Genomic DNA, 23,086 nt, shown 5'->3' with positions numbered 1-23,086 from the left:
TCAACTGCCGCGACGCATATGCAATTACCTTGCCATTTTGCATTAATACTGCACCAAGCCCAATGTGAGATGCGTCACAATATACCGTATACGATCCTGAACCTGTGGGTAATACCAAAACTGGCGCCGTAGTCAAAGCGGTCTTGAGCTTCTGAAAGCTCAACTCCCACTCGTCTGACCATCTGAATGGAACACCCTTCTGGGTCAATCTGGTCTTAATAGTTGTTCATAATCAATTATAGAATCGTCAATTAACTCCATGTTAAAAAAAATCTCGTTTCAAATCTTCACAATACTAATAATGAGATGCGAGGCATGAAAACCTCATAATTTTTTACCCGAATTAACGAGTCACATTTAATGCCACCTGGGCAGGCACCTACCTCGTAGGTTACAACTCAATATTACAACACGAATTTGGCAAGTATGCACAGAGAATTTCATACAAATATTTTAAAATAAGCCTAGCAGGCATGACTCCCTATACGTACTATAGTACAAATTTAATTTCACAAGGGAGGATTTAAACACAAGGATTTTTATCACAAGGATCTAGTCCTTATATAACTTCCACCGCAGCTCTGTAGCCCGGTTTAAACATATCATTTTATATTAAAATGCGAGGATCTCGTTCTCAGTTTTGAATCACAAGTAATATGCACATCGTGCCAATCAAAAATTTCCATTTTCTCCTTTTAAATAATTTCGGTTACTCAAAATCACAACACATAATGAACCCCACACCGATAGGGCATATAATTCATAATTTGTAATTAATTATCCGAAAATTACATCAAAACTTATTGATATGAGTAATAGAATGCCACCTTTAGCCTCACAGCTCTTATTAGTGACCAATATGGAATGATAGGTGTAGTTATCTCCATAGAATCTCCCAACATGAGTAAACACATAAGTAGATTATAGAATTACGAAGCTCACTCATAAATGGAGCACAATAGGAGGACTCGTCTCGATACTCAGAACCAAATCAAGTTAAGGAAATTATTCCTTTATATTAAATCGAGGTCGTGCCTGTAACGACACCGTATGATGTATCGACCTCCGCCATACCATAAAACAATTGTATCAACGGCTGGGCCTCCACCTCTAGGACGCCTTCTACCCACCTGTCCTCCACCCCTAACTGGTCGTGTGGGTGGTGTAGTAACTGCAATGGGGCACGTAGCCTGAGTGCTTTGATGAAATATGTCTCTCCCAAGTCTGGGACAATTCTTAGTCCAGAATCTCGTCAACCACTATACTTCCTCCGAAGCACCCCAAAATCCACAACCGTGACGTCCACGCTGAGTAGGCTTTCTGTAAATTTAATGTTGTTTCTCTAACTCCTTTGGTACTGAAGTATAAGATTATTTCGGAGGCGGACATATCGCAAGTCCCAACCTTCTTCTCTACAAGATCTCGGGCCTTAAACACATGTAAATTTTGGGAGAACCTTTCAGTACCACATATATTCATTTTAGGCCAAAACTGATATAACACATGACTCGCAATCTATTCATTGATAGTGGACTCCCCCACTCGGCGCGAAGTCGTAGTTCACCTTGTCCGATGGTCCACAATATTAACCTTCACAACTCGCATAAATCAACCAGATACCAAGGTACGTTGCACCCCCTCATTATTCACTGGGTGATCTCCTTATACGTCCGCATCTTCAGTCGGAATCACATGTTGAGGCAATATTTGAGCATCTCTGGCTCCCTCGTAGTTCATCTCCGGCATCACGAACCGTCGACGCACAACTGATACCGAGAGCACAATGTCATACACGAGTAGATACAAAGGAATGTGAGATATAGGTTTCAAGCAAGATCAATGTCGCATGATAAGGAATGAAAGAGGAGATATTGTTCCTAAACTTCATAGCCTCTGAGAGATAAGTACAGACGTCTCCGTACCGATCCTTCAGACTCTACTAAGCTTGCTCGTGACTCGTGATACCTATGTAACCTAGTGCTCTGATACCAACTGTCACAACCCGAAATTCCCTTCTTCGGACTGTGATGGCGCCTAACGTTTCACTTGCTAGGCAAGCCAACGTTAGAATAATATTAAATAATTTTTAAACAATTTTTAAATTATTAATAATCAAGGAAACAAAAACGGAAGCAAAGTTTGAAATATAGTGAATAATCCATAAAAATAATGGTGTCTAAATACCATCCCAGAATTGGTGTCACAAGTGCACGAACTTCTAGAATAAATACAAATAAGGTCTGAATAAAATAAAGCTGCCTAGGAATAAACACACAACTAAAGTAAAATAGACGGGGACTTCAGAACTGCGGATGCCATGTAGTCATACCTCAAGTCTCCTCTGGTAGCTGAAATCCGAGCAAGTCTATGGTACGCCGCTGGGACCAACTCCAAAATCTGCACAAGAAGTGCAGAGTGTAGTATCAGTATAACCGACCCCATGTACTGGTAAGTGTTGAGCCTAACCTCGACGAAGTAGTGACGAGGCTAAGGCGGTTCACTTACATTAACCTATACGCAATATTAGTAACAACAACAATAATAGAAATAAATTAGGTAATTCATTTATAATAATTGAAGGCAACTCAGCAGTCATAACCAATTATCATTTCCATTAATTCTGTTGCAGCGTGCAACCCGCTATATTCACATTCAATTCTGTTGCAGCGTGCAACCCGCTCTCACATTATATTCACATTCAGTTCAATCAAGTATATATATAGACTTTTAAATAAGTCTATTGCGGCGCGCAATCCGATCCCCCAATATTGACTTTTCATTATGTCCATTGCGGCGTGCAATCCGATCCCCCAATATTGACTTTTAATAAGTCTGTTGCGGCGTGCAACCCGATCCTCCAATATTAACTTTTTAACAAGTCTGTTGCGGCGTGCAACCCGATCCTCCAATATTAACTTTTAATAAGTCTGTTGCGGCGTGCAACCCGATCCTCCAATATTAACTTTTTAACAAGTCTGTTGCGGCGTGCAACCCGATCCTCCAATATTAACTTTTAATAAGTCTGTTGCGGCGTGCAACCCGATCCTCCAATATTAACTTTTTAATAAGTCTGTTGCGGCGTGCAACCTGATCCTCCAATATTTACTTTTTAACAAGTCTGTTGCGACGTGCAACCATATCCTCCAATGTTAACTTTTAATAAGTCTGTTGCGGCGTGCAACCCAATCCTCCAATATTAACTTTTTAACAAGTCTGTTGTGGCGTGCAACCCGATCCTCCAATATTAACTTTTTAACAAGTCTGTTGCGGCGTGCAACCCGATACTCCAATATTTCCATTTCAATCAATTCTTATAGAAGAAATTCCCCAATAAACGCAACAATTAATATAAAATCACAAGACAACAAGCATACAATAATTATAATTTAATTATGAAACAAACAATGACAATTAACAATTTATTATAGAAATCAAGGAGGAAATAGGCAATTTAATTTTTAATATGCTAAATGTCAAATAAAAATTAAAACACATAATTCAAATAGCATGCAACAATTTATGCAGGAATTCAAGAATTAATATTTTGACAAAGAATAAGAGAGAAACAATTATTAGAATAATTAATTTATGATTAAAAATAATTTATGAATTTTCAAGTAAGCAGGCAAACAATTAATTTGACGACGTATAGACACTCGTCACCTCGCCTATACGTCGTTCACATGCAATTTACATAACAAATAATTTAAGGGTTCTATTCCCTCAAGTCAAGGTTAACCCCGATACTTACCTCGCTTTGCGAATTCCAATCAATTATTCAACCACAACTTTTTCTTTTAAATTTGCCTCCGAAAGCTTCAAAACTATTCACAAACAATTCGATATATTCAATACGAATCATAGGAATTAATTCCATATGAATTTACAAATTTTTTCGGATAAAAATTTAAAATTCATTAAAATATTCGATAGTGGGACCCACATCTCAAATATCAAAAATACTCATGAAATCCGAACACCCGTTCCGATACGAGTTCAACCATACCAAATTTGTCCAATTCCGATATCAAATGGACCTTCAAATCTTAAATCTTCGTTTTTGGAAGATTTTTTAAAAATCTAATTTTTCTTCCATAAATTCACGGATTCATGATATAAATGAGTATGAAATCATGAAAGATAATCAATATAGGATAAGGAACACTTACCCCAATGTTTTTCAGTAAAAATCGCCCAAAAATCGCCTTACCCGAGCTAAAAAATGGGAATGAATTAAAAATGGGTCGAAACCCCATTTCCAGAACTTAAGTTCTGTTTCTGGGATTTTTACCCTTTGCGAACGCGGTCAGTGCCTCGCGTTCGCGAAGCACATTTTTGTGCTGCCAAAACTTTGCTCTTCGCGAACGCGAAGGCAATGTCGCGAACGCGAAGACTTGCCAAATTTGGACTTCGCGAACGCGATACACCCTACGCAAACGTGAAGCTTTAACGCTAGGTGCCCGGCCAGGCCTCGTCTTCTACGCGAACGCTTCCACGCGTTCGCGATGAACACTGCCCTCTTCCCTTCGCGAACGCGTCCCCCTCTTCGCGAACGCGAAGAGTAAATTTCACTTGCCCCCAATTTCTTCTTCGCGAACGCGAGAAGGATACCAGAAGCAGATTTCTGCAGTTTTTCCCAAGTCCAAATATGGTCCGTTAACCACCCGAAATCAACCCGAGCCTTCGGGGCTCGAAACCAGACATGCACCTAAGTCCAAAAATATCATACGAACTTGCTCGCATGATCGAATTGCCAAAATAACACCTAGACCTACGAATCGGACACCAAATCAAAGGAAGTTTTCAAGAAAACTTTAAAACATATATTTTTACAACCGGACGTCAGAATCACGTCAAATCAACTCCGATTCTCACCAAATTCGGCAAACATGTCATAAATATTATAGTGGACCTATACCGGACTCCGGAACCAAAATACAGACCCGAAGTCAATAAATCCAACATCAGTAATTTCTTGGAAATCATTAAGCTTTCAAGCTTTTAATTTTTCATCAAAATTCCACAACTCGGGCTAGGGACCTCGGAATTCGATTCCGGTCATACGCCCAAGTCCCAAATCACGATATGGACCTATCAAAATTTTCAAAACACTGATCTGGGTCTGTTTTCTCAAAATGTTGACCAAAGTCAACTTAGTTGAGTTTTAAAGCTCTATTTCCCATTTTAATCCATTTTTCACATAAAAACTTTTCTGGAAAATTGCACAGACTGCGCATGCAAGTCGAGGAATGATAAATGGTGCTTTTTGAGGTCTTAGAACACAGAATTACTTATTAAATTTAAATATGACATTTTGGGTCATCACATTCTCCACCTCTAAAACAAACGTTCGTCCTCGAACGGAGTTAGAAAGAAGTATCTGAGCTTTTGAATAAGTGTGGATATTTACTCCGCATGTCCGACTCAGACTCCCAGGTAGCTACCTCTACCGGCTGACCTCTCCATTGCACCCGAACTGAAGGATAACTCTTTGACCTCAACTGTCGGACCTGTCGGGCTAGAATAGCCACCGGCTCCTCCTCGTAAGTCAAATCTTTGTCCAATTGGACTGAGCTGAAATCTAACAGATGGGACGGATCACCATGATATTTCCGGAGCATAGACACATGGAACACCGGATGAACCGCTGATAAACTAGGTGGTAATGCAAGCCTGTAGGCTACTTCATCCACCCTTTCAAGAATTTCAAAGGGTCCGATATACCTAGGGCTCAACTTGCCCTTATTTCTGAACCTCATTTCATAGGTGAAACCCGGAACAATATTCGTTCTCCAACCATGAATGCAATATCACAAAATTTACGGTCGGCATAACTCTTTTGCCTAGACTGAGCTGTGCGAAGTCGATCCTAAATAATCTTGACCTTATCCAAGACATCCTGTACCAAATCAGTACCCAATAACCGAGCCTCTCCCGGTTCAAACCAACCAACTGGCGATCGGCATCGCCTTCCGTATAATGACTCATATGGAGCCATCTAAATGCTCGACTGGTAGCTATTATTATAAGCAAACTCCGCAAGTGGCAAGAAATGATCCCAAGAACCTCCAAAGTCTATAACACAAGCGCGGAGCATATCTTCCAATATCTGAATAGTGCGCTCTGACTGTCCGTCTGTCTGTGGATGAAATGATGTACTCAACTCCACCCTCGTGCCTAACTCATGCTGTACAGCCCTCCAAAAATGTGAGGTAAACTGCGTACCTCGATCTGAAATAATAGACACGGGCACACCGTGAAGGCGGGCAATCTCACGAATGTAAATTTTAGCTAACCTCTCTGAAGAATAGGTAACTGCCACTGGAATGAAATGGGCTGACTTGGTCAACCTGTCCACAATGACCCAAACTGCGTCAAATTTTCTCTGAGTCCGTGGGAGCCCAACAACAAAATCCATAGTGATACGCTCCCACTCCCACTCAGGAATTTCTAACTTCTGAAGCAAACCACCAGGTCTCTGATGCTCGTACTTAACTTGCTCACAATTCAGAGACCGAGCTACATATGCAACTATATCCCTTTTCATTCTCCTCCACCAATAATATTGCCGCAAATCTTGATACATTTTAGCGATACCTGGATGAATAGAATACTTGGAACTGTGTGCCTCTTCCAGAATTAACTCACGAAGTCCATCCACATTAGACACACAAATACGGCCCTGCATTCGCAGAACTCCATCTTCCCCCACAGCAACCTATTTGGCATCACCGTGTTGTACCGTGTCCTTAAGGATAAGTAAATGAGGATCATCATACTGCCTCTCTCTGATGCGCTCATATAAAGAAGACCGAGCGACTGTGCAAGCTAGAACCCGACTGGGTTTTGAAACATCTAACCTCACAAACTAATTAGCCAAAGTCTGAACATCTGCAGCTAATGGCCTCTCACCAATCGGAATATACGCAAGACTGCCCATACTCACAGCCTTTCCATTCAAAGCATCGACCACCATATTGGCCTATCCGGGGTGATACAAAATGGTGATATCATAGTCTTTTAATAACTCCAACCATCTTCTCTGCCTCAAATTAAGATCTTTTTGTTTGAACAGATACTGAAGGCTACGATGATCAGTAAATATCTCACACGAGACACCGTAGAGGTAATGCCTCCAAATCTTCAGCGCATGAACAATGGCTGCCAATTTTAAGTCATGAACAAGATAATTCTTCTCGTGAACTTTCAACTGCCGTGACGCACAAGAACTTAAGTTCTGTTTCTGACATTTTTACCCTTCGCGAACGCGGTCTGTGCCTCGCGTTCGCGAAGCACATTTTTGTGCTGCCAAAACTTTGCTCTTCGCGAATGCGAAGGCAATGTCACGAACGAAGCCTTGCCAAATTTGGCCTTCGCGAACGCGATACACCCTACGCGAATGCGAAGCTTAAACACTAGGTGCCCGGCCAGGCCTCAAATTCTACGCGAACGCGAATGCTTACACGCGTTTGCGATGAACACTGCCCTCTTCCCTTCGTGAACGCGTCCCCCTCTATGTGAACATGAAGAGTAAAATTCACCTGCCTCCAGTTTCTTCTTCGCGAACGCGAGCCACCTCTCCTGAACGCGAATAAGGATACGAGAAGCAGATTTCTGCAATTTTTCCCAAGTCCAAAAATGGTCTGTTAACCACTCGAAATCAAATCGAGCCCTCGGGTCTCTAAACCAAACATGCACCCAAGTCCTAAAACATCATACGAACTTGCTCGCGTGATCAAATCGCCAAAATAACACCTATAACTACGAATCGGAGACCAAATCAAAGGAAGTTTTCAAGAAAACTTTAAAACTTTTATTTTTACAACCGGACGTCCGAATCACGTCAAATCAACTCCGATTCTCACCAAATTCGGCAGACACGTCATAAATATTATAGTGGACCTATACCAGACTCCGGAACCAAAATACGGACCCGAGGTCAATAAATCCAACATCAATAATTTCTTAGAAATCATTAAGCTTTCAAGCTTTTAATTTTTCTTCAAAATTCTATAACTCGGGCTAGGGACCTCGCAATTCGATTCCGGGGATACGCCCAAGTCCCAAATCATGATACGGACCTACTGAAATTTTCAAAACACTGATCCGGGTCATTTTGCTCAAAATGTTGACCAAAGTCAACTTAGTTGAGTTTTAAAGCTCTATTTTCCATTTTAATCTATTTTTTACATAAAAACTTTTCTGAAAAATTTTACGGACTACGCACGTAAGTCGAGGAATGATAAATGGTGCTTTTCGAGATCTTAGAATACAGAATTACTTATTAAATTTAAAAATGATATTTTGGGTCATCACACTATGTGATACTGATTAAATGAGCAGATAGTTATACGCAAAAGCTAGTTTCTTAATACGATTACCAAGACCTCCATAAATTTGCCTACTGATTTTTAGCATAATGAGATTAAACCTACTAGCATGATGTCTAGATGTTTTACATGATAATAAATAGTGGCAATCACAGAAGCATATCCAGAATCACTTGTTTTGATCCTATAAGCATGATTTCTAATGAGGATAGTAGCACAGTGTTTGACAAAACTCCTGAACCAACAGGCAAAAGGATAAATAAACTGATTCAAACCTATAGGCATGCTTTCTATAATTTGGTCCAGTTTTAGATCCTATAGACATGGTTTCTATTATAAGGCAGCATGTAAACAAAATTTTTGCACATACATTGAATCACACCATTTCCTATAAGCATGGTCTCTAACAAGAAGAAATAGAACACAATTAAACCAAGTATTGAACCTATAGGCAGGGCTGCTAGCATATGATGGCTGAGCATAACAAAGTATCTATAGGCAAGATTTCTAACACACGACATATAATAACACATTATCGAACCTATAGGCATGATCTCTACCCAACTTGTTGCAAGTAAGATAAAAATCCCTTTCCCAATTTTACTAACACCCCAAAATGTTATTACAATAATTATTACAAACCCAGAATGAATATAGTAAATTACATAATAGATATAGCTATAGGAAGCCTACAACAGGCCAAAATACACTTGGACAGGCTAGGCCTTCATTCTCACAATTCACAACAACTCCAAAATTTCATATTCATAGATACAAAACAGCTAATTGTTGAGTGATTCACCCAGTGGGCATATGTCAAGGCTGAGCATACAAAACCCAAGACCCTAGTATGTTAGAGTTCCCAAGGGCTTCAAAAACCCAGGGCAGTGCTCACATTAGGGAGGTTGATCAGAAATAATTCAGAGGAAATACTAGTGACCAGGTCCTAGTGTGTCAGAGTTCACAAGGGTCTCAAATGAACCTTGAGCAGTGCTCACACTAGGGAGGTCAAGGGACAGAGTCTAAGTAGCCTTGGCTTTCAGCCGGCTAAGGATAAGAATTCAGAAGGACCAGATAGTAGAGGAATAGAATGAAGTCAAGGGATTCCACTAAAGGACAGAATCAATTGAGCATATAAAAACAAATAACAAACATGCTTAAACTTAAGGCAGATTTAATCAAGTTTTAGGAAATAAATTCAATCACATGCTAACAGATTTATAGTGGTAAAAGAGAATTCAGATTAGGCTAAGTGCAGAAACTAGTGTCATAAGAAGAAATCATATCAATTGGCAATAGACCATAACATGTTAAAAACTAATTAAGAAAATTACTAGAGATATCAAGATATGATGAAAACAGGATCAAACAGGCCACATTATAGTGAATTCAGAAACAGACTTGTTATCCTATTAATGAATACATCCATACCTAGTTAACTAATCCATAGAAGGAAATATGAGAGCATGTTCAAAGAGCAGAATAATAACAAACTTAAACTTCAAGAGGTGGCTATCAGTGACATATAGATTAGGCATAATCAAATTAATCAACTCAAAGTAGGTCTAAACATGTCTCAAACTACGGACGTAATGGCATTTAGGTTAGCAGAGTCTAATTGATAACCCATTAAACGAAATGACAGATAAATCAGAATGAAATGGCAAAGGCTTGGTAACTCACCAGTTAAAATGAAACAAGAAAGAAAGGAATCCCACAGTATTGTGAATATCACCCAAAGAGGAAGAACTCAGAATTTCTGGCCTTGGCTTTCAGCCGACCGGGAACCAGAGTACAGAACAAGATTATTCAAGAGTAAGGAGTATACAGCTTTAGTTTTATAGTTTTTTAATGATTTTTTCGAACTTAACCAAAGGGGAGTGGGGAGGGGTTTAAATAGTGTAGGAACTAAACACATAAATATGGAAATATAATTAATTCAAATAATCAGTAATGAAAAAAATTTTGAAACACTAGTTTTTAGGTAAACTCCACAAAATCGGCAGAAAATAAAGGCAAAGAGTCACATATTGTATAAAATAAACATAGATATGAATATTATTCACAAAACACAGAATCGAACCAGATTTGGTTCAAATAAAAAGGATCCGAAACCCTAATTTAGGGCAAGTAAAAATAATGGACAGAAATAGACAGATTCATACATAATAAGGCGAATATAGACGAGATAGTACTTAAAATAAAAGCTTGAACCAATTTCGGTTCGAATCAAAGAGAATTTGTAAACCCCAAACTTAGGGTTAAGTATGAATCAGCAAGATACGAATAAATCGGACTCACACGGTGCAAAATAACGTGTTTGGACTCAATATCGTCCAGATTCAAGAGACGAAAGTTAAATAGGACATAATCAAAGTAAGATTACTTGCCATGTCTAGGCAAATACTAGGTAATACCGTAAAGAATCACCCAATAATAGAAATATATTGAAATGGTAAGTGACTGGGAAGAAAATCCCATTAGAAGCGGGATTAGTAGAGGAGTTTTTGTGAGGCGGCGGGCTAGGGTCCTTCGGAGGGAAGAGAGTAGAGAGGCGGCGGGTTTGGAGGAATGGGGTTAGGGTTTGAGGACGGGTGATATAATGAAAAAGGGGAGGCGTTTGTGAGCCGTTGATCATTTTTGATCAATGGCTGGGATTTGAGCAGGGGTTTGGCCGGGTTAATTGCATGGGTATGGGTACTGGGCTAATGAGTTTGGGCTTGGGGTAATTGGGCTATGTTTCGGTAGTTAGGTCCGAAATTAGTTATGAAATTAGGGCCAGATTTTAAATACTCAATTTTAACAAATAAATAATTTAGAAAAATAATAGATAAATAACAAAAATATAATTTGGGTATGAAAATGATTAAAAATAAATATTTAGCATTATAAAAATATAAAAAGTTATTTTTTGTATAAATAATATAATTATATGTACATATGGGTTATTATTGCAAAATATGCAATTTAGCCCTGAATAAATACAAATGTAATTATAAGAAATGCACTAAAAATATTTAAAACCTTATATGGGTATAAATTATAAGTTTAGATGATTAAATAATTATAAAAATAATTTGTAGGGTAATTAATGAATATTTATATAATAAAATACAGAAATAAATTGATTTAAAGTCTTTAACAATTATGAAAAATTATGAAAAATACTTGTGTATGCTTGTAAATCAAACAATGATGATGCATATGCGCTATTTATATATATATATATATATATATATATATATATATATATATATATATATATATATTTCGAAAATATGAGAAAAAAATCGGGTATCAACAGCTGCCCCTCTTTACCCGAGAAGGATGAAAGAGTTGTCGGGTAAAGAAATGATAACCAATTTTGGCCGAATGGGATATTTTGAAAAATATAGGCCGCACCCTAGTCTTTGAGCTGCCTACATATCCATGGTTATACAGGAATCAGGCCATATGTAGTTTTGGATCCGGCGGTGGAATAAACCGATGGAATTATTGTAAGAACAGACTGAATATTCTGGATATGACAGGTTGAGAATGGTTACGGATATTTGAGTGGGCATCAGGTGAGAATAAGTAATGGACGGTGGTCAGTTGCGTTTGAAATAATTGAAGGATATGAACGTTGAATGGAAACTAGAGCGAAGATTGTTCCCGTTGATCATTTTTTATCAACGGCTGGGATTTGAGCGGGGGTTGGGTCGGGTTAATTAAATGGGTATGGGTACTGGTCTAATGAGGTTGGGCTTGGGGTGATTGGGCTATGTTTGGGTAGTTAGGTCCGAAATTAGTTATGAAATTAGGGCCAGATTTTAAATACCTAATTTTAACAAATAAATAATTTATAAAAATAAATATTTAATATTATAAAAATATAAAAAGTTACTTTTTGTATAAATAATGTAATTATATGTACATATGGGCTATTATTGAAAAATGTGCAATTTAGCCCTGAAAAATTCAAATGTAATTATAAGAAATGCACTAAAAATATTTAAAACCTTAGATGGGTATAAATGATAAGTTTAGATGATTAAATCATCATAAAAAATAATTTGTAGGGTAATTATTGGATATTTATATAATAAAATACAAAAATAAATTGATTTAAAGTCTTTAAAAATTATGGAAAATTATGAAAAAAATACTTGTGTATGCTTGTAAATCAAATGATGATGCATATGCGCTATTTTTATATATGAGGAAAAAATCGGGTATCAACACTAACGTTTCACTAGAGTTATCACCTGCACTCTTTTTTCCGACTCGCAGCACTCGTAGAGGATCCCTATTTTGTCTTGGAGATAGAAAGCTTCTGTGAGAACTAGCGAGTCAAGGAACCAGGTTCCTCATCCACTTCATCATTAACATTGACAACAAACACTGCTTTATCATTCATAATCTTCCAATCCTTTACCAATCTTCTCATCTTTCGGTATTCTTGGATTTTCCTAATAACAGACTCAAGAGCCTCCTTCTTTTGTAACCTAGTGGTATGTCTCTTAGGAGTTGGCGCTTGAGTAGTGGCCTGTCCACTTCTAGCCCTGATAAAACTAGCAATAGCCATATTATCATAATCATCTTCACTGTCCTCATTCTTCTCTTCAGATAAAGATCTCATTTCAGGAACAACCATAGGTAAAGTCTCAGCGTAGAAGTGGGGAGAGGGAGCAGTATCAGTACTGACCTGGGGTTCTGGAGAGAACCCAAGAATTGGTTCCTCTATGGATGGAACAGGTCCCTCAACAGTTCCCTATTCTCCACTAGAGTCCTATTTTCTTCCTCCCGAGACTTAGACACACCCTCACCATCCTCAATAACAACACCCTCAGCAGCTATCGACAACATATTTTCTATGGCTTCTTTTTCTTTTAACCCCATGGAAAACCCGGTAGAAGAAGGAATATTACATGTAGACTCAAGACTAAGGGGTGTCATTGTTGATTCAGCATGGACAGGACCAACAACTTGGTCTTTATGAGTGTATTCTTCCATTGGTAGACTAGAGATTTCTTGTTTTTCTTCTTTTTCGACTGTATCCGCTTCAACCAGTTTTTCTGGCGAGGCAGAAGGAGAAGTCGTAGCCACAAACTTCTTAGGAGTCGAAGTTTTGCGACTCCGATGAGAACCAGTACTAAGATTGGATAGGAGAGGAGGCAGTGGGTGGTAGTGATTCTGCCTTAGGGTTTGGACTGATTGGTGTGGAGAGTGTGGGTTCTATGATCGGCGTTTCAACAGGTGAGGGCTCAGTGGGGGTGACACTTAGAACATATTGAGTTTCTTGGTGTTCATACATGGTGGGAAGCAGTGAGTTGAAGAAGTGATAGTTTTTATTTAAAGAGATAAAAAGGGAAATTTTGAATTTTTGATGTGAATAGTGGTGGAAGTAATGGTGAAAGGATGTATTTAAGAGGTATGAGGGACCGGTTAAGAAAAGGCGGCAGTTTGGGTAGTCGTGTTGCATGACCGAGCCTTCTGTGCCATAACTCAGCATCATCATCAACAACACTTAGATAGCTGAGATCACCACTCTGCAGGGACTCAAAATCAGCAACATAGATATTTTTATATCTTTTCGCCACTAGCACCACTTCACCAGTCACAAGATTTGTGACTGTGCATATCTTTGACACAAAATCCATTTTGTTTTCCTTGTCACAGATTTGGGAAACACTCAGCAAACTATACTTCAATCGGTTCACATAGTACACATTTTCAATAGAGTGAGAGAGAGACTTCCCAATCCTTCCAACTCCCAGAATGTATCCCTTCTTGCCATTTTCAAACGATACACTCCCTCCTTGCAGGGCCTTCAGTGAAAGGAAATCGTTTATACTTCCAGTCATGTGCTTTGAGCAACCACTATCCATGTACCATTGTTGGATGCTCGCCTTCATTGTTCCATGCACAAAGAAATTAAGGGTTAGACTTAGGAACCCAAACAAGTTTGGGTCTCTTGTAATGAGGAAAGGGAAGAATAAGAGTTCTTTTGGTCTAAGCAGGCATCATGCATCTTTTATATGAGGGATCAGGTTCTCTACTAGTAATTACCTTTTTAGCAAAAACTTTATTTTTCTGTTGAGACTGAAACTTGTCCTTACAGGTTTTCTTAAAGTGTACAGTGTTACCACAGTGAGTGCAGAGCCAGTTGTCAGGTACATTAACGTACTTGCTATGAGGGTTGTAGGGAATTTTTTTCCTTTGAAACCCGATTCCCTACCTATTTTCCCCATTGTTCATTTATATGGCAGTGATAGTTTCAGAGGACCAGGTCCACTTGAGTGATTTTTCAAGATCACTCTTGACTCTTCTTAGTTCTTCCTGAAGTTGTTTGTTTTTCTCGAGTTTAATACACAAACTAGATTTCACTGATTTTATCTCATCTTCAAGCCTAAGATGTGTTTCATCCGCAGCTTCCTTTCCTTTTTTTAAGAATCTCATGCCTACCTTCTCCTTTTAGTTCCTCAATTGTATCCTTCAGATCTACGACTACTACTAATAAATCATCTCTCTCATGCTCTATACTAGCAACCTTTTCAGTCAAGGCTTCTTTCTCTTTCTTAACACACTCATTGGTCTCCTTTAGATCGACCACAACAACCACTAGATCATCTCTCTCATGTTCTATGTTTACAATTTTTTCAGATAAAACATCCATTTCTTTCTTCAGACTCTCAATGGTTTCTTTTAAATCTACCACAACAACTACTAGGTCATCTCTCGAATGTTCTGCTTCTCCTAGTTCAAGAATCAGTGCATTTTTGTTATTTATAAGACTGTGATAAGCATCAATTAAAATATTTGCTAGAGACATAAGTTTTTTAGGAGATATTACATAATTTCCTCAGTTATTATTATTATTATTATTATTATTATTATTATTATTATTATTATTATTATTGTTGTTTCTTATTGTTTTTTTATTTTAAGGTCAGCTGGCCAAACTAGACTTTCACATATTATTACCATATGGGCAATTAGGTTATAGAAAAGCTTTTTGAAAAATAATTTACTTGTGGCTCGTTTTCTAACCGGGCCAGAAGTCACAACAGAAAATAATAGAAACAAGGAATACTGGAATTTTGATTACGTACAAAGAAGCAAAAGAAGAAGTTCGATCACTGATTAAACTTCCTCCTCTCTCATTGATTGAAAGGTAAACATTTGTTGTCTACAAATTTCAAAAAATCGTCGGCTTTATAACCGGCCAACATTAGAACTATACATAAGTAGCAGAAAAGAGTGCCTGATTCAAGAGATTTTACCACTAGTTAAACTGTAAAAAGTTTCTTATGTCTAACTAGTCTACAATTCACTTGTATATATAACATGTTCTACGCATGTTAATATGATACATGGAATTCTTTCCAAATACTATATTCGAGCCGTGAAAACAGTCATTAATGCTTGCATTAGAGTAGGCATGCTGTCTACATCATACTCTTGTGATGTGACCTTCCCGACCCCTACTTGAACGTAGGGTGTCTTGTGCACAAGTCTACTCTTTTACTATATTCAAATTTTATATAATCTAATATTTATGAGAAAAAACATCTTTCAAGACTTGATGAACCAAATCGTTAAATACTTCAAACTCCAAGTCCAAGCTCAACTCCAAGACTTGTTCCACCTTGCTTCTTTTTTCATGTCTCTTACCCTTGTAGGATTTCATCTTCACTACTGAGCAAATTTTAGATTACAATCTATTGTAATCTAGGTATTAACCTCTTAATCCCTCACTAACTTGTAACAACTCTATTGCAAGCCACTTTGTAATAACTCTATTACAAAGACTTCTAACTCGATTAAACTAGCCAAGACACAAACACAAGGGTTTATGATTTACAAAGGTTTTCTACACAATGCTTCTAACCAAGCTAAGTAGGAATTACAAGTGAAGAACTTTAACAAAGGTGCAACACAACTAAGGACATGTAATTACTCAATACAGGGAACTGGTACATTGTTATGTTATTCTTTGTTCTCGATGCTCTTGAGAATCGCTTGCCAGATTGATTGGTCACTTGAGAGAGTGCTTGATGGATTCTTCAAAAGTTCAAGTGGTGTTTTGTCTTTGGTTTAATGTTAATATAACATTGGTGACATCATTTGAATGATGCAAGCATGGATGATACTGGATCATTCCCAATGAAGTTGACTGCTGCACTGTTTCGCACTGTTGCATGTACAGGCAACAACTTTACAGCTGTTGGAGAGTTGACTAGTACGATCACCAGGGGAACTGATGTCCATGTGTTCCCCTTGTTGATTCTTTGCTCCTGAAGCATTGATTTACAATTCCAGCTTAAGTCTTGTTGTTTCGACATACTTGAGGATGTGTATCAGGTTCCTTATCTGGTTCTTGTTATTAAGTTTGTTAGATCATCAAAATATAACAAGGTACATATAACCTATCAGTTATTAATTAATTAATTAAAGACAACAATTTTAAGTGGTCACTGGATACAAAATCCTCGGCTTGACCACTACGTCGTCGCTGTTTGTTAAACTCACTGGCTGTTTGCATCTTGCCAACTTATTAGCTTTAGTTTATGTTTTTCACTTTTTGGAGTTTTAATTTTTCCAAATATTCAGCTTTTGAAATGTTGACTATAGAATAAAACATTTTCTCGAAAGCCTGAAGAGCCAACTATTACTCCCCTTTTTTAGTTCTTAATAAATTCATTTAAATTTAAGAAAATATACTGATTTTACATATTTTGAATTCGTTACACATACGCGTACTTAGGTTTATAATTCACGGAAACATGTTGTCGGACTACAAATAATTTTCATAATTACCAACTATTTTCGATCAAATGTCAAGAAAAATGAGGAGGCTGTCTTTCAAACTAACAACGAATAGACCACTCGTTGGGCAGAAGAAGCCAGATTTTATTATAATATAGGGCCAGAAACGGTATCAATGTTGGGTTAAAGACCATCGAATTAGACACTAAAGTAGAAATGACACTACGTAGCCACTTTAAACGGATGTTATCTAGAAATTAGTCACTGCATCCTGAATTTTAGTTTTTCACTTTAATTTTTCAGGACAAAAATGTCTTGAGTTGTCCTGAAGACTGAAGTTAATATTTTCAGTTTAAAATTTCAGGACAAAATAAATATTTGCTAATATCTAAATAGCATCTCTGAGAATAGCAATCTGTGCACTTTCCCCGATACTAAACAATGTTGACCATCAAGCTAACAGGAAATTCCGCCGGATGGACTTTTTCAGGACCGCTGTTTATATTTTAACCCTATTAACATTACAGAAAAACTAAAATTAGCTATGAACTTTGTTGTTTATCTGTTATAAATCGTTCGTAGCTAATAAATTTTTTTGATAATCCATTGCTAATCTATCGCTTAATAGGATTAGCAACGCATTTTTTTTTATTTAGCTATATATTTTATTCGTTGCTAATTCTTGTTTTTCAGTAGTGTCATAAAGTTTTGATAAATTAACCCTGTGCGAGTTTTATAATTTGATACTAGAGCTTTGAAGCATGTGCGAGAATTTTCAGTTCTCGCATGCGTGCTTCAAACCTCTAGCAGCGTGCTTCAAAATTCTAGCATTGTGATTCAAAATTCTAATGGTGTATTGTAAAATTCTGACAGCATGCTTTAAAATTCTGTCAGCGGGACTATTTCTTTTTAAAAAAATTAATGGGATTAAAATATAAACGGCGACACTAAATAATTCTGCAAATCTTCCTCAAACTAATTACTTATTGGGCAAAAGAATTTGGAACCAAATAAAAAAGGATTAATTTAAATAGTCGTCTAATTGAAAATAGCCGACGAAAGTATAATATATACATAATCATTCGTAATTAGTATATAATCTATATATACTAATTAAAAAAATAAATAGTGAATCCGATTGGCTATTTATGTAAAGATCGGAAAAAACACTTTTTGCCTACTGGAATTTGCCGATCCACACTTCTCTACGAAAGGAACAGAAAAGAAGAACGGAGTTGGTTCATTATGACATTTTCAAGTGGTTTAGAATTTTGGGATTGAAGATATTACAAAATTTCCTCAATTATTATTATTATTATTATTATTATTATTGTTGTTGTTGTTGTTGTAGTAGTAGTATTTTAAGGTCAGCTGTCCAAACTAGACTTTCACATATTATTACCGTATGGGCAATTAGGTTATAGAAAAGCTTTTTGAAAAATAATTTACTACTGGCCCGTTTAGAAAACGGGCCAGAAGTCACAACAGAAAATAATAGAAACAACGAATACTGGAATTTTGATTACGTACAAAGAAGCAAAAGAAGAAGTTTGATCACTGATTAAACTTCCTCCTCTCTCATTGATTGAAAGGAAAACATTTGTTGTCTACAAATTTCAAAAAATCGTCGGCTTTATAACCAGCCAACATTAGAACTATACATAAGTAGCAGAAAAGAGTGCCCGATTCAAGAGATTCTACCACTAGTTAAACTGTAAAAAGTTTCCTATGTCTAACTAGTCTACAATTCACTTGTATATATAACATGTTCTACGCATGTTAATATGATACATGGAATTCTTTCCAAATACTATATTCGAGCCGTGGAAGCAGTAATTAATGCTTGTATTAGAGTAGACACGTTGTCCACATCATACTCTTGTGATGTGGCCTTCCCGACTCCTACTTGAACGTAGGGTGTCTTGTGCACAAGTCTACTCTTTTACTATATTCAAATTTTATATAATCTAACATTTATGAGGAAAAAAATCTTCCAAGACTTCATGAACCAAATCGTTAAATACTTCAAACTCCAAGTCCAAGCTCAACTCTTGTTTTTCCTCTTCAAACTTGTTCCACCTTGCTTCTCTTTCCATGTCTCTTATGTAGGATTCTCTTTTATCCTCAATCTCCCATTCAAATTCCCCTTTGTAATCACCATTGATCCAAGATTCTGCTTCTCTCATTTGCTTTTCATCACTCTCACCATCATCATTGTTTTGATGCTTTCTAGTTGTACACAATTCATGCCAAAAGAAATCAAAGAGAAGCTCGTCCACATAGTTTGCTTCACAATCTTCAATGAGTTCCATGTTAATTGTCTCTTTCAAATTGCTCAACAATTGCTTTGCCTTTTCTTCAATTTCTCGAATTTCTTCCTCTTCTTCTTGTTGTTGTTGTTGTTGTTCTTCTTCTTCTTCAAAGCTGGTGTTTCCTTCGGCAAGACTCTCAAACTGTTGAATTCTTTGCATGAACATGCTTGTCCTTTCTGTAATGGATGAGATAAAATTGTTGTTACTTCATGTGATTTATATTCCATGATATAAACCAAATAAACATGACACGGTGGAAACAACCAGAGAAACAATGCATTCTTGAAGTGCAGAAAAATTCTTAATAAATCAGAACTTGTAAATAAATTAGGTGTGTCAGTCTAACAATAAATTATACTACTGATAGTAGAAATTTTACACTATCGTTACAATTTAACTGGCTATAATAGTTATTACTCTATTTTTCAGGTTATCTTATTAGGCTTATTGTTATGAAAAGTTACCTCTTATGGTTGGTTAATTTAACTCAATGGTATATGAAATTTGTCAATGTACAAAAACCTTATACTCAATATAAAAAAGACTACCCATTTCTAAAGTAACTGTGACAATTATTACTGGTGACTAATTTAAACTATTATAGTAATATGTTTCTTGGCCCATTTTTCTATCCCATATCAAAACGAAGGTAATTAGGAAGTAAATTAAGGTAGTTGGAGATTGAAACTTACTGTCTAAATTAGCAAGGTTTCGGTGGAAAGAGAAGGCAATTCCTTCTTCATCATCTTCTTGAAATGGAGATTCAAGAACTGAAACTGGGCTGTGTTGCTCATTCTCATCAAAGCACAACTCTTCCTGTTAAATTAAAGAATACCGTCGTTACGTTAAATGATATTTTTTAAAAATAAACATTGGAGAGGAAAATGTAGTGATAAATACAAAAAAAACATTTTTTAAATTTGGTCATGATATTGTTATGCTAGTTGTATTTAATTAAGTGTAGCCAGAAAACATTATAGAGACCATGTCAGCCTGTAGAGAAGGCTATACCAAAAATGACAAAAGAGAGTATTAAACTTGTATGTTTCTATAGGTATCCAAAGCTGCATGCAAGATTATGGTTCAATAATAGTATCAACAAAAAAAACAATTCACCTTACGGTCCCTTTTGATTGCTCTTGTGGTTCCCATGCTATACCCACCGACAGTTTCCTCGAATATATTATTTCTACCAACCTTCTTCATCCCATCTTCTAATTCACCCAAAAATTCACCATTTTCACCCCACCATGACGGTAAATCCTCCGCAGTAAAATCACTATCACACCAACTAGTTCTCTTGCTGCTTGTGGTGGTGCTGGTGGTGGTTGTGGAGTTAGTTGTGGTGGTGGTGGTGGTGCATCTATTTGGTGAATATGGTGTAGATTTCTCATCTACCAAGTCTCTAAATGATTTCCACCTTAGGATGTCTTTGACTTTGACTTTGACTGAGACATCGTGGTTACTACTATGTTGTTTAATATTGTCCCTGTGGTTGGTTCTTCTTGATAGTTTTCTTGAAATGCTTCGCGGAAAAATGGAAGGAGATTTGACAGAGGCAAAGGGTAAGAACTTAACAATGTTGATGACCTTGTTAATGGCAGAAATTGTAGCAGTAGCAGCTCTAGATGATCTATTTCTAAGTAATTGATGAGACGAAGCTTTGTTTGACTTAATTCTTGAACCATGAAAATTTGAAAATTTGGACTTGCATAATTTTCGAGGGTGTGAACCAAAATCATTAGGTGAACATAAATATGGATCGTCTTGAAGAAGAAAATCTTTAAGCAATTTGGGTCTACGCTCAATTGACAATCTTGCAAGTGGAGTAGAAGCCATGGCCAAGACTTTAATTTGTCTAAGAATATGGTTTGTCTTTCTTTCTCTTTTTCTTTGTTTTGGTAGGGTTGAGTTGAAGGAAAGAGTGAAGTTATGTCGATATATATAGGAGGAGAGGAGTGAGAAAGTAAGAGATCTCTTGTAGCATTATAAATGAGGTCAGAAATCTCGTCACTGATATTTCAACAAAAGGTGTTTACCTAATCATCCTTCACGGCCTATCACTATTAGAAATAAAAATCGGCCTAAAAATTGACTAAAATTGGTCAATTTTTTTTTTAAAAAAATATTTTTTTTTTACTAAACCAACCAACTTTGATCGATTTTCTTTGGCGCAAAATACAGAAAACTATTTTTGCATCCTCCGAAATTTATTTTTCAAGAAACAGACCAACTTTAGTCGATTTTCTATTTAAAATAAATTAAAATTAATATTCAAAAAATCGACCGAAAGCAGTCGGTTAATTCGGCCAGTCGTTTTAAAAAGTCGTCCGATTTCAGTCGGTAGTTTTATTTTTTAATAAAACCGACTGACATCGGTCGGTTATTTTCGTGCGAAAATATAATTAAAAAGTATAAATAAAATAAAAAATAATCTTAAAACAAAATGTACCAATGGTCTAGTGGTAGAATAGTATCTTGGCAAAGTACAAACAACGGTTTGATTCCCAGATAGTGCATTTTTTAATTATATAATTAAAATACCGACCGACTTCGGTCGGTTCTTTTTTGGAATTTAATTGACTGACCGAAATCGGTCGAAAAATACCGATAGAAGTCGGTCGGTTCACTCTACCGACCGCCACAAATCGGTCAATTTTCAGTTGATTTTTGTCACATCAATCGATTTTGGCAGTCATTTTTCCCATTTTTTTTTTGTAGTATATAATTCTGTCATTCTTAATAGCTAGCGTTTTACTTCCCTAACCACCAAAAGGTGATAAGATGATAGGTATTTTTCTACATTAGTCAGAGGTATTTGCTTTAATTAAATCAAAAAATCAAAAAATTCTCGATAGGGAGCGTTTTTATTCACTTTTATCGGTTGTGAATCTAAATTAATTATATCAGTGAAGTTTGAAAATAATTTTTTTTTAAACCTCTTCCAAATTAGGAGGATCTATAGTGTTTTCACACTTCACCCAGCGTGACTCGAATCCAAAATCTAATGGTCATGGATAAAAGTGTTTTATAAACTGAATTTATTGAAAAAGAAAGAATAAAAGAAAAAGAGAATGAGAGAGGTAGGTACCAAAAGTGAGAGAACCGATGCAATGGATCGAATCAAGGGAAAGAAGACAAAGCACACGTAGAAGCATGGATGCTTCTAATTAGAGGTTTTTTAAATGGGACTATATTAAAAGATGCATTCATAGGATCATAATTTAGTGATAACAATTTAGGAACATAGATTTAATGTGATAATATTAATTTGATGGTTGAGAGATGTCGGAGATGAGCCAAAAAAATCCGAGATTTGCCTGACTTTGTTACTTACAAACCATTTGTGCAGAGCTGTTCTTGTCCGCTTGCGGTTGTTCATCACATGCAAAAGCCACCGAAATTGCTACGTGCCTGCACTATCAACAAAAACTTGGTCTTTAATTACTATCATAGTTAGACGGAGAAATTTAAAAATAGTCAGATTTACAAGTAATAATTAAAAAATAATCACAGTTTTAAAAGTAATCGAAATTTAGCCATTTTTCATGTAAATATAAATCTGAATGAAAATATTATTTAAAATTCGGAAAATATTCCAGTATATTATACTGAAACTCCAACATATTATACTGGAGTTCCAGTATAATATGCTGGAGTTTCCAGTATAATATACTGAAACTCCAGCATAAT

The 23,086-nt window shown here is 36.5% G+C and overlaps 1 protein-coding gene across 1 annotated transcript; it reads right to left on the bottom strand.

Moving 5' to 3' along the window:
* Nucleotides 1-18,631: 18,631 nt before the first annotated feature.
* LOC107801584 (uncharacterized) lies at nt 18,632-21,294 on the bottom strand. The gene is made up of 3 exons (XM_016624930.2): nt 20,510-21,294; nt 20,086-20,209; nt 18,632-19,569 (listed from the first exon to the last, which is right to left on the bottom strand). Exons 1-3 carry the CDS (start codon nt 21,230-21,232, stop codon nt 19,049-19,051), a joined length of 1,368 nt encoding a protein of 455 aa, XP_016480416.1. The 5' UTR covers nt 21,233-21,294; the 3' UTR covers nt 18,632-19,048.
* Between the last annotated feature and the right edge of the window lie 1,792 nt (nt 21,295-23,086).

Source organism: Nicotiana tabacum, chromosome 19 (assembly GCF_000715075.1).
Source record: "Nicotiana tabacum cultivar K326 chromosome 19, ASM71507v2, whole genome shotgun sequence".
NCBI classification, from domain to species: domain Eukaryota; kingdom Viridiplantae; phylum Streptophyta; class Magnoliopsida; order Solanales; family Solanaceae; genus Nicotiana; species Nicotiana tabacum.
The sequence above is the reverse complement of the archived record's forward strand: the minus strand, read 5'-3'. Positions and strand labels throughout refer to the sequence as shown.